Consider the following 13,798-nt stretch of genomic DNA (forward strand, 5'->3'; position numbering starts at 1 on the left):
GTATGATGACATAGATGATCCCGCCCACGCGTGACGTAGGTCACACGGAAGTAGACTGGGAATTGTAGTTCTGACACAAGATGGCGGCATGATACCTACACATCTCATCTCATTATCTGTAGCCGCTTTATCCTGTTCTACAGGGTCGCAGGCAAGCTGGAGCCTATCCCAGCTGACTACGGGCGAAAGGCGGGGTACACCCTGGACAAGTCGCCAGGTCATCACAGGGCTGACACATAGACACAGACAATCATTCACACTCACATTCACACCTACGCTCAATTTAGAGTCACCAGTTAACCTAACCTGCATGTCTTTGGACTGTGGGGGAAACCGGAGCACCCGGAGGAAACCCACACAGACATGGGGAGAACATGCAAACTCCGCACAGAAAGGCCCTCACCGGCCACGGGGCTCGAACCCGGACCTTCTTGCTGTGAGGCGACAGCGCTAACCACTACACCACCGTGCCGCCCATGTGTTTACATGGTAAAAGAATTAAAAGCAGTGACACAACTCAGCCAGGAAAACAAGGTGTAAATGTCTAATACGTGAACATGAAGTGAGCAGCAGAGCACATGGTACGTTACATCACAACTGTCTGTCGTATCTGTCAGAAAATCTTGATCACTGTTTCCCAAAGACCAAGGTGATGTGTCTGCCTTGAACCGATGTCTGCCTTACATTACTTTAGTATCAGTAAGTTCACATTAATTTGTGGGCGAGTTTTTCTCAATATGCTGACTGTAAATGTATATTAAATTAACCCTTTGATGCAAAACATGGGTCAAAAGTGACCCGGCTGAGTTTTTATCTTCTATATCTTTGCAATAAATTAATTTTATCATTCAGTATTCAGGGGCGGCACGGTGGTGTAGTGGTTAGCGCTGTCGCCTCACAGCAAGAAGGTCCGGGTTCGAGCCCCGTGGCCGGTGAGGGCCTTTCTGTGTGGAGTTTGCATGTTCTCCCTGTGTCCGCGTGGGTTTCCTCCGGGTGCTCCGGTTTCCCCCACAGTCCAAAGACATGCAGGTTAGGTTAACTGGTGACTCTAAATTGACCGTAGGTGTGAGTGTGAATGGTTGTCTGTGTCTACGTGTCAGCCCTGTGATGACCTGGCGACTTGTCCAGGGTGTACCCCGCCTTTCGCCCATAGTCAGCTGGGATAGGCTCCAGCTTCCCTGCTACCCTGTAGGACAGGATAAAGTGGATAGAGATAATGAGATGAGATGAGATTCAGTATTCAAGGTATTCCTCAATTAACTTGTTTTTGATCATCATACATCCTTATTTTATTTTTTCCTTTCTTACTTTTTGAATAAAAACCCTTTTTGTATCACTACCCTTCTAATGCACAACATGGGTCAAAAACGACCTGCATTCGTTTTCCAGGTTATTTCATGTATGGCTGAGTGTTTCTATGATATACTTTTGAAGTAAATTCATTTTGTCATTTACTTTTCCAAATATGCAGTAAATATCTTGTTTTTGTTTAGCACAAATCATCATTTTTATGTTTCCTTTCTTAAGTTATGAACAAGCACAGCTTTTGTAATTCTACATCAAGTTTACACACATGGGTCAGAACCGACCCGCATGCATTTACTCCAGCGTTTGGCGGGAACTGTGAATTGTGCTTGTGTCAAACATTTCACAGCTCAGCACAGCGCCCTTTGCCCATCTAATACATGCAAGGAATGTTTTTCAATTGTTCTAACATTACCTTAGAAAAAAATTGATTATGTTTAGGTTCCCTTGAGAGTGAGTAGATTACTTGTCAGAAAGTTACAAGTAATTACTATTAGCTACCGAGCTGTTGACATATTCTACTTTAGTTAGCTAATTTTATTGTAGTTGGCTTAGCTAACTACATAGTTAATAAATAAATAACTGGCCCCATTTACTGCTAAAGTAATTACTTGAAACAAATTATTATTATAGTATTAATACATTTAATTTTAAATCACACTTGGATGACCCATGTGTAGGAATATAAAAAGTATTTTTGTTCATAAAGTAGGAAAGAAAAAAATAAATTAATGATTTGTGGCAATTAAATACAATATATTTAAAGAATACTTGGAATATTCAATCATAAAATAAATTGATTTCAAAAGATAGAGCAAAGAAAAAGTCAGTCAGCATGAAATAACCTGGAAAATTAATGCAGGTCATTTTTGACCCATGTTGTGCATTAGAAGGGGTGTGCATATGTTTTGCATCAAAGGGTTAACCATACATACATACATGTCTTCTCACTAATGAACAATCAGCGTTATCCTGTTTTTATTTGTCTGAAAGACACAAAATCCGTTGCTAATTTTGTGTTTTAAAGAAACAAACTAAGTTTGTCTCTCACTTGCAGTTTTAAACAAACTAAACATGTTTGAAAGAAAAGAAGTTTGTTTGTCCTGCCAGAGGTGGGATTCAAACCCCATATCAGGTTTAATCAATTAAACCATAGGGTGTAGTGACACACTTGTGGCTTTTATTTTAGAAAGTTGCAAAAAAAAGAAAAAAAGGTCACACCCCCAAATAGTAAACTGCAAACTCCTCCTGGTTGTTTAAATAAATGGTAAAAAATAAAATAAAAAAAAAATAAAAATTCTACTTTTTATAGTAAGGACATTTCAGTAGATCTTACTTCTTCCTTTCTCCCACCACCAGATGCACCAAAGATCCAGCTGATTTCTGGCAAATTGGAGGAGGATTCTTCTTCTGCTACGTTGCACTGTCACTTCAGATTCATTGACCTTTTGTGGTATGTTTTGATTTTGCTTAGTAGTACACTGTATATTTAGGGTTCTAAATCAAGAATGTAATGCTTGTCCACAAATACTACAAATATTACCAGAACGACAGTATACAGAGCCCCCAAGGGTCAGGAGGATGATGTGGAAAACAAAACTGAAATGGAAAATACAAGCTAAAAAACAACAGACCACAACCCCCTCAGCCCAGAAGCTCTCCACCTGTTTCAAAGGTGAGATAGTACCGTTAACAGAGAAGATACACATATGGAGAAATAGAATTTTTAGTTTTTCATTTCCTCCTGGGGGGCTCTGAAGAACTGTTTGTGAATAATTGGTTGATAATGTAAATGTTCAACTCAATACATTAATTAAAGGGGTTTTAGAATCAACAGTGGTGTGTATTTTATTTGTAATTAATAGAGCCTCCTATTTTCCATTTCAAAAAACATTAAATTCCGTTTCAGAGAATGGCTAATTCCGTTTCAGACAATTTATTTCAGTTATATGCTCAAATGACAACTAAATTGGCATTTTTAGATTGTCAACATATAAAATACATAATTCAGAATCAGAATTCTTAAGTACATGTAATAAATGCATGAAATTTTATGTCTCAGGTAACTGGTGTTGGGAGGCATCTGCATGTTTGTTGTCCTTGTGCATCTATCCCTGTGATCCTGCTTTACTGGCCTGCTGTAGTACAACTTCATATAAAGCTTTAAACTTTCTGTACACAGTCTAATATCTTAATGCACCTTAGAATCTCTAAATTTCACTTCACTGAAAATGTGTTTCTTTCATTTATTTAAGACTGTAGTTAATTAGTGCTGTTAACTTGATTGTTGACTGGCTCCTGCTATTTTGTTTAAAACTTAATGTTGTATATTAATACTTTTATGGTTATCCTTACTGTTTATACATGTACATTTAAATAAAACAATCTCAGTTATCATTTTATCCATGTTTTTCAAACTTTTATTCGTTGTTCTGCTTACAATGTTTTCAGTGCAATGACAGGTCTAACAAAGTGTGTGACAGTGTCCATTTAATATATACTTTAAATGATTCAAATTATTTAACAGTTAACTATTATTAGTTTAATTTACATTTTGCCTGTAAATTATTCATTTAATAATGCACAAGTCTTCAAACTCTTTATACAGAAAATCATTCTTTGGAACATAACTTCTTATTTAAGAACATAAACCATTAAATCATGAAAATAATCAGTTGCTATTATATAATGTTAAACTGAAAAGCCTTGGTGCAAACTACTAATGGAAATCTGACCGTTCAAAATCTGCCTTTAAGATCACCTTTATTTATTTATTTTATAACGAGATGATTATTATTAGGTGGCCATGAATTAATAATGCGTGGCCATGAGAAGTGTTGGTCATTTCATCACTGAGACTGTTGACTTTCTGGCATCAGTAGCTTCAGCTGCAAATATGGACAAGTTTGATCTGATTTCGTTTTATTTTAATCTAGGAATGAATTATAATGATATCCTTAAATCACTTGCAGTTAGACATGGAGTAATTCTGAGCAAGAGACACTTAATTCGGCTGCTCAGAAAGCACAGGCTCAAACGTAGACAATATACTGACCTCGGGGAAGTTACAGATTTCATCATACAGGATAAACCCTGCATTTATTGCACAATTGACGGCCGCTCAAAAACTGGACATCATCCCATCAGGCTGGAACTTGAATCATCTCCACGGAATTTTTTTTTTTTTCACCCATGTCACCAGAGGGGCTCCGTAGATTCCGTTTCTGAGCACTAATTCCGCGATTTCCGTCCGTTTTCCGCGATCACAGAAAATCGGAGGCCCTAAATTAAGTTCAAGTTGAGAATAATTAACAGTGAAAATATTTAGGGTTTTTGTTTGGCAGTCGTACCTGCCAGTCATACAGTTTTTTAAGGTGTTTTTTAAGGCGTATTAAAGGAGTTTGATCATAATTTCGCAAAAATCTGTAGAATAACAGTGTTTTTCCGCAGAACTCTTAGCATCGGCATTTTATTAAGTGTTTGATTGTAATAATTTAGGAAAATCTGTAGAATAAAGGTATTTTTCTGCAGAACTTTTAGCATAATCCCTTTATTAAAAGTGTTTGATCAGAATAATTTAGGAAAAATCTGTAAAACAAAAATATTTTTCTGCAGAACTCTTTGCATTGTCACTTTATTAAAAATGTTTGATTGTAATAATCTATGAAAAATCTGTGAAATAACGGTATTTTTCTGTAGAACTTTTAGCATCGCCACTTTATTAAAAGTGTTTGATCACAATTTAGGAAAAATCTGTAAAATAATGGTATTTTTTCTGCAGACCATTTAATGAAAATTTCTGTAAAAGTAATGTTTCTGGGCTTAACTTGAATTAGGATAGTTTACCTTGATTTTATGGTTTTTGTTTGGTAGCCGTAGCTGCCAGTCATTGACCGGTTTTTTTTTTTTTTACAGGTTTTTTTTTTTTTTTTACAGTGTGCACCTCACACTGGTGTATAAACTTTTTTGTGCTATTTGAGTTGTTGTTTTTTTCAAAATTCCCGTGTTTACATTACACTTTTTTTTTGTAGTTTGCAATTTCAAATCGCGCGTTAAGCAAGTTAATGAAAGACAGTAGCTGTGAAAGAGAGTTGCTGCTGATTAAATGCTTCCATCTTTATTGATAAATGCAAAAATAGGAATCAATCCAAGCCAGAGGAATTTTTTTAGCAGATCAATAGACTAATATTTGTTGCTAACATTCGTATATCAATTAAAACTTTTCAATTAAACCATTTAAAAAGATGATGTTGCCATTCAAATCACATTACAACAAGCATATCTTAGACAGTCTTCTTATAGCAAGTGTCGTTAATTACATTGTTGTTTACACAGCGGACACATCCATTGGCTGTGCAGCGGTAAAGTGGAATGCGTTGGTTTACCTCAAGTATATTGTCTTTCCAATTAGTGGTACCAACATCATGATGCCAAATTTCACGAAAAACAAAAGCTTTTGGACCATTGTGGTTGTTGAACATGTTGAGAGCTGGAATGATGCTGTAGGGCCCGTTAGGTGTTGAGCAGGTCCGAACACAGGGGGAGTTCAGGGTGAAGAAAACTGCACAGCCAGTAGAAAGATTATTCAGGAGGGTTTGCATGAGCGACTGGTGAAATTCATTGGAACTAATCAGCAATAGATACTCTGAGTGGAAGTTGTTCCCTGTATTACCGATTGGTTTTGGTCTGGCACCAATCAGCTCGTGACCCTTGTAAATTCTATTAGGACCATTCATGGCATTTTTCACCTTCTGTGCATCATTATCCTGTGAGAGGAAGTTCTGGTCGGGATCAGCAACTACGTTACAATATGTATCTGGGACATTAATGCCCAAAGCATATTGATTATTAACTCCATACCTGAAACATGAAAAAAAGAGAGAGAATAAAATAGATACACGAGTCTCACATGTGTCACAGAAATATGCCTAAACTACAATCTTCAGGGTTTCTGTGGATATTTAAGGGTTCTTAGCTTCAAAAGGGTTCTAACACCTTGTTGTTTCTACACAGAACCTTTAAGCATACAATTTGCAGTTAAATATTGTGATGCATTGGTCAGTCTAGCAGTAGGTATCAGCATATATGGTACATACTATATTTATATAAATAGATAATCCACTGTAAAGCAAGTTGTACATCAGCTACTACAACTAGACACTAACTATCTGATTAGGCATTTTGCTGTCATTTATTTTGTATTAAAAAATGTTTCTTGTCATTCTCAAAATGGCATCTCATCATTCCACTATAACCTTACTAATCAGCTCTGAAAACAAAACATAAAAGCATCTTACCTCTGATGGAGCTTATTGATGATGTTTTGGAGATTGCCAATCCCTAAAGCTGGATGGAGCAGAAAGAGCAGGATGAATCCCAGCACTCCAGAACACACCTGATCAAAACACACAGCAACATATGTCAGGCCTTGGTGGACTCAGGTTGTTCTCAGACTTCAGTCCACCAAAGCTTGATTCCAGGAGAGGCATTGGGAAATACACAAATGGTGACGGTGAGGTGTGTTCAAAGGGATATTCACGAATATCCATGGGTGCCAGTATTAATACATTTCTGGGGTCAAACGCATAGTGTAGAGGACTGACCAGGGCAGGTTTGTCATGCATTCTCTGCAAACTGGACACATTATTGAGATTTAAATGGATTTGCACCAGCGTTTACCATTCGAAAGCAGATGAGCTGGGCAAATGGTATAATCAAGCTCCAAAAACCATGATTGTAAGTTTGTGCATGACAATGCTGGGACTTGGGATAAGTGACTCAACCCCCTATTATTTGCAGTACAAAAGGTCCTACAAGCTTCCACTTGATTCTTCCACACCTGCCTTTCAGGGCCTTATTACCGGTATATTGTACTTCATTTGGTATCTTGTTGGACTTTTGGAGTTAATACTTACAGTACCAGTCAAAAGTTTGGACACACCTTCTGTCTAATTCAGTGTTTTTTTCTTTATTAATTAAAAGTCACTTCATGCCTTAAAGTAGTGATGGATGTCATTTCTCATTACTTAGTTGAGCGGTTCTTGACATAATATGGATTACTACAGTTGTGTAATAGGGCTATTTCCTGTATTTTTATAATTTACTATTTACGGTTTGATCTCAAACACGTTAAGAAGGTAAGAAACTCGTCCACTAATTAACTTTTGACGAGGCACACCTGTTAATTGAAAAGCGTTCCAGGTGACTACCTCATGAAGCTGGTTAAAATATTACCACTAGTGTGTAAAGTGTCATCAAGGGAAACGCTGGATACGCTGAAGAAGCTAAAATATGAAACATTTTTTGTTTTTTACCACTTTGTTTACCACATAATTTCATATATGTTCCAGATGTTATGTCATAGTTTTGATGTCTTCAGTGTTGTTCTAATAGTCACAATACAGAAAAATCTATGAATGAGCAGAGTAGAGGTGTGCAAACTTTGACTGGTACTATATATCAGTGTCCATATTTTACTATATTATATGGACACGAGTGTTTTACTAGGAAATACGCCACTCGTATTTTTCATATGAGCTACATCCAGAGAACAAAAACCATGACATAATTAAATAATATTGGCTGGCTTTTTTCCATGGTCTATCAGATTTATTCCATTCAGCTAGCATGATACTGAACAAGTCAAAGACGAGTAGCTGAATGGAATATATCTGATATACCATGAGAAAAAGCCTGCCAATATTATTAGAGTCATTATTTGGAGTATTTAGAATATTTGGAGTCATTTCCATTTCTGGTTGAGAGTATGCTGTGCGCATTTTGGCTGTTGCTTCTCCTTCAGAGCTTTTTATTTTTCTTTTTTCCTCCCTCTGTTTTTCTTTTCATGTTTGTATAGTTTGATGTTTGTTTTCTGTTTGAGTGTTTTGTCCACTGGTTGTGGCATAGCTCCGGACCCAGTTTTGGCGTTGGTTCCCTCCAGGCCTTGGTCCACCGTGGGTGATGTCTGTGCTCCTCACTATGGACTGCAGTGAGTTAATTGCTCTTTAAACATCAGGGTTGTCCAGCGCTCTGTGCGGCGATGCTTCTGTGCTTGGCGCGGTGTTCCGAGTGATGTTGCCCAGTGGCATCACGGTGGCTGTACGGGTGGTTTCGGACATACCAGCGCTCTGTGTGGCGGTGCTTCTGTGCTCGCTTTGTGGATCCATGGTGTGGTGTTCCGAGCGATGTTGGCCAGTGGCATCATGGTGGCTGTGCAGGCAGTGTGGGATTCATCTTCATGGGCCTTTTGGTGGGACTGTGGGTAGCTATGCCACTGGAAATACATCCTGACCCTTTTTAGGTGGACTCTTCCCCCCTCCCCCCCTCCCCCAATTGTAAAGCAACGTTGTATGTGAGAAAGGCGCTATATAAATTGAAGCTATTATTATTATTATTATTATTATACATATACACTCTCTTCATATCAACATACTCACCTTCCAGCCGGTGTACCGTTCATCAGTAATGTTAGCGAATGCTAATAAAGCAGTCAAGCCAGTGCTATCGAGAGCAAGTAGCACAGGCTAACGCCCGAGAAACTAAGATTTCTGTCTCCAGACTCTCCTTCCACGCTGCACGCTCACTACAGTATTTTTCACTCAGACTTAAGTGCTCATTTCCTGATGTAATTTACTGAGTTACTTTTAAAATCAACATAGACAATTACACACAACGTAGAACCTGGCAGTCAAAATTCTATCAAAATCTTCTGCTTTTAACTAAGCAAACCTGGCGGCCATATATGTTTACAAATTGTCACAGTTGCTCACTAGTGCAGAAGTTTAGCACTGGATTAGCCTCATCTCTCTTTCCTGGCAGAAAAAAAATGGTTCTGTGTATGCGCAGCAGAAAAGTTTTGTCATTGGATATTTGCATGAGCGCCAACATGTGACGTCATGTTGACTTGACAACGTGCAATATCGTAAACCATATTCAACACTCATTCTCCACTGGGTAGAATGGCATAATACACGTAAGATAAGCGATATGCTAACAATATCGCATGCTATCGAACCAAATGAATGAAATCTGCTAGAAGAGAACAGAGTACATGTTGTCATTCCATGGAGAAAGTGTCCTGTATTTATAATAATTCCCAATATTTCAGTCCAATGATGTCACTTGCAGTTTTTTCCCCGCTGACTAGACATGTGTTGTCAAAATGGTGAACCGGTTCAAAATTAAACTTCGCTCACTCGTGATATATACATTCACCACTTGAAGATAAATGTCATATCTTTGCACCACCGTGTAACATCCTATATGTAACTGGGCCATATGTTGAGTATTTAAATATTTCATTTCAATCCTGTAGCATTAATAGTTAGTTTCCCTTTAAGAACTAAAAGACTACAATGATGTTGTATTAGGAAACCATGAGTTGTAGTGCGTTCTGGGTACATAGAGGAGAGCGCTGAAGCCGCGAAAAAGGGAATGCTGTGGTGTTGGGGGGAAAAGCATTAATCTTCTGTAATATTCTTTCCTGGAATGGAGAAATCCTGGTGTAAGAAGAAGACACATGCCTACAGTGGTGCTTGAAAGTTTGTGAACCCTTTAGAATTTTCTATATTTCTGCATAAATATGGATTAAAACATCATCAGATTTTCACACAAGTCTTAAAAGTAGATAAAGAGAATCCAGTTAAACAAATGAGACAAAAAAATATTATACTTGGCTATTTATTTATTGAGGAAAATGATCCAATATTACATATCTGTGAGTGGGAAAAGTATGTGAACCTTTGCTTTCAGTATCTGGTGTGACCCCCTTGTGCAGCAATAACTGCGACTAAACGTTTCCGGTAAATGTTGATCAGTCCTGCACACCGGCTTGGAGGAATTTTAGCCCAACCTCCATACAGAAAAGCTCCAACCCTGGGATGTTGGTGGGTTTCTTCACATGAACTGCTCGCTTCAGGTCCTTCCACAACATTTCGATTGGATTAAGGTCAGGACTTTGACTTGGCCATTCCAAAACATTAACTTTATTCTTCTTTAACCATTCTTTGGTAGAATGACTTGTGTGCTTAGGGTTGTTGTCTTGCTGCATGACACACCTTCTCTTGAGATTCAGTTCATGGACAGATATTCTGACATTTTGCTTTAGAATTCGCTGGTATAATTCAGAATTCATTGTTCCATCAATGATGGCAAGCCATCCTGGCCCAGATGCAGCAAAACAGGCCCAAACCATGATACTACCACCACCATGTTTCACAGATGGGATAAGGTTCTTATGCTGGAATGCAGTCTTTTCCTTTCTCCAAACATAACGCTTCTCATTTAAACCAAAAAGTTCTATTTTGGTCTCATCCATCCACAAAACATTTTTCCAAGAGCCTTCTGGCTTGTCCACGTGATCTTTAGCAAACTGCAGATGAGCAGCAATGTTCTTTTTGGAGAGCAGTGGCTTTCTCCTTGCAACCATGCCATGCACACCATTGTTGTTCAGTGTTCTCCTGATGGTGGACTCATGAACATTAACATTAGCCAATGTGAGAGAGGCCTTCAGTTGCTTAGAAGTTACCCTGGGGTCCTTTGTGACCTCGCTGACTATTACATGCCTTGCTCTTGGAGTGATCTTTCTTGGTCAACCACTCCTGGGGAGGGGAACAATGGTCTTGAATTTTCTCCATTTGTACACAATCTGTCTGACTGTGGATTGGTGGAGTCCAAACTCTTTAGAGATGATTTTGTAATCTTTTCCAGCCTGATGGGCATCAACAATGCTTTTTCTGAGGTCCTCAGAAATCTCCTTTGTTTGTGCCATGATACACTTCCACAAACGCGTGTTGTGAAGATCAGACTTTGATAGATCCCTGTTCTATAAATAAAACAGGGTGCCCACTCACACCTGATTGTCATCCCATTGATTAAAAACACCTGACTCTAATTTCACCTTCAAATTAACTGCTAATTCTAGAGGTTCACATACTTTTGCTACTCACAGATATGTAATATTGGATCATTTTCCTCAATAAATAAATGACCAAGTATGATATTTTTGTCTCATTTGTTTAACTGGGTTCTCTTTATCTACTTTTAGGACTTGTGTGAAAATCTGATGATGTTTTAGGTCATATTTATGCAGAAATATAGAAAATTCTAAAGGGTTCACAAACTTTCAAGCACCACTGTATATATTATGTATGTGTTGAATGGAAATATCACCACTAATGTTTTGTATTGCCTAGATTATCGTTTTGTCCACATAGTTTTGTTAGCTAAGGTTTTGTCTTGCCCAGCGTTTGGTCTTGTTCTCAGTGTAGTTGTGACTACCGTTTTAGTTTGCCACTGTTTACCGTTTTAGTTGGATCAATGTATCGTGGTGCTCACTCACCATAGCTTTACTGCTGTATAGACTGAATCTCTAGCTGCTACATAATTGAGTGCCGCGTATTCTGAACTTGCACTATTGAGAAATACTTTTTTTTAAAGCATATATTTTGGATACAGAAACATCGAGACAATAAGGGAATTCATTCTATTTTTTATACTGAGAATATTTACACTAATTATTTTATATATATATATATATATATATATATATATATAAAATATGGCGGCACGGTGGTGTAGTGGTTAGCGCTGTCGCCTCACAGCAAGAAGGTCCGGGTTCGAGCCCCGTGGCCGGCGAGGGCCTTTCTGCGCGGAGTTTGCATGTTCTCCCCGTGTCCGTGTGGGTTTCCTCCGGGTGCTCCGGTTTCCCCCACAGTCCAAAGACATGCAGGTTAGGTTAACTGGCGACTCTAAATTGACCGTAGGTGTGAATGTGAGTGTGAATGGTTGTCTATGTGTCAGCCCTGTGATGACCTGGCGACTTGTCCAGGGTGTACCCCGCCTTTCGCCCGTAGTCAGCTGGGATAGGCTCCAGCTTGCCTGCGACCCTGTAGAAGGATAAAGCGGCTTGAGATAATGAGATGAGATTAGTCAGTCTTCTTATTTATATTACAAAATTTACATAATATTATAAATGTACACAAACTCTGGAGCTTCTCAGATATGAATGCTCTTTTTCAAACCAACTGTATTTTAATGCATTCCACATTTCTTAATCCTGTGAACAATAAATGAATAATTTGTGAACAACACCGTGAACAATATGCTTTCATTTCTATCCAGTTTGATTGAGGCTCATTGTCTGTATCCGCCACAGACCACTCCTGAAATACGGTGCGAACTTTAATTAGCCCTACAAGGTGATTAAAAGCAAACAGATTTGTTTCAAATGTTAGCAACAAAAACACTATAGTAAATAAAGAAGATAAGAAGAAAAACTCCAGCGGCTGCAGAGTATTTCAGTAATAAACACATTACACATTACATTATCTCTAGCCGCTTTATCCTTCTACAGGGTCGCAGGCAAGCTGGAGCCTATCCCAGCTGACTACGGGCGAAAGGCGGGGTACACCCTGGACAAGTCGCCAGGTCATCACAGGGCTGACACATAGACACAGACAACCATTCACACTCACATTCACACCTACGGTCAATTTAGAGTCACCAGTTAACCTAACCTGCATGTCTTTGGACTGTGGGGGAAACCGGAGCACCCGGAGGAAACCCACGCGGACACGGGGAGAACATGCAAACTCCGCACAGAAAGGCCCTCGCCGGCCCCGGGGCTCGAACCCAGGACCTTCTTGCTGTGAGGCGACAGCGCTAACCACTACACCACCGTGCCGCCCAGTAATAAACAAACGGGTATTAAAAGTTTTAATGGAGCACACAAAACTTCAAACAAATATCCTTCAGAAAGTGATGGCATCTAATTAAAGGGGCTAAAAACTAGCCCCTTGCAGCATCTTGTATTTAACAGACTCTTGCACACAAAACTTTCACACTAAACTCACAGAACTCACCATCTCTTCTCTTGGTCAAAACTGCAGAAGTAAGAGCAAGGATGCACACTTGAGCCTTTCTTTACAGAAACTACTGCTCAGAACAAAGCTATAAGAACCTTTATATCATATACAATGACTCCGCCTTCTCTTCAAAGCAAACACTTTTTCCTCACGTCAGCAAATCGGTGTTATTGATGACACAGTATTAAACAAGTGCATGTGTAAATTTACAGTGCTTGACCTTGTCCTTGTTTTGCAGTCTTACAACCTGCAACTGAATTTGGAATAATGAAGTGTGGAAAAATGTATATAATTTCCAGAATTATTCAAGAACTTCAAATGTTAAAGTTGTGATTGCATAAATAATAATTGCTGTAAAATGTGTCAATTACTTTTTGTGCAACAATCAGAAGTCTCACAGTTGAATCTACAGTACCTGTAGGGCTTTATGGAAGAGTAGCAAGCCGATTTGGATTTTGCTAAAAGGCACATTAGAAAGGCACATCAGCAAACGTGGAAAAAAGTTCTCTAGTCTGATTTCTATTTTATGGACTATTATTCATAGATTCATGTCATATAATCCCATTTAAGTTCATTTCAATTCCAGGTTAGAGCTCCAGGTCATTCATTTATTTATACACTGTATTCAA

The 13,798-nt window shown here is 38.5% G+C and overlaps 1 protein-coding gene across 1 annotated transcript; it reads right to left on the reverse strand.

Annotated features, from left to right (window-relative positions):
- Nucleotides 1–5,462: 5,462 nt before the first annotated feature.
- On the reverse strand, nucleotides 5,463–13,230 carry LOC132900162 (uncharacterized). Its single transcript, XM_060942204.1, has 3 exons — nucleotides 13,167–13,230; nucleotides 6,603–6,700; nucleotides 5,463–6,165 (listed from the first exon to the last, which is right to left on the reverse strand). The coding sequence occupies exons 1-3, from the start codon at nucleotides 13,167–13,169 to the stop codon at nucleotides 5,589–5,591; spliced, it is 678 nt and encodes a 225-aa protein (XP_060798187.1). The 5' UTR covers nucleotides 13,170–13,230; the 3' UTR covers nucleotides 5,463–5,588.
- Nucleotides 13,231–13,798: the final 568 nt, after the last annotated feature.

Source organism: Neoarius graeffei, chromosome 16, assembly GCF_027579695.1.
Source record: "Neoarius graeffei isolate fNeoGra1 chromosome 16, fNeoGra1.pri, whole genome shotgun sequence".
In the NCBI taxonomy this organism is placed as follows: Eukaryota; Metazoa; Chordata; class Actinopteri; order Siluriformes; family Ariidae; genus Neoarius; species Neoarius graeffei.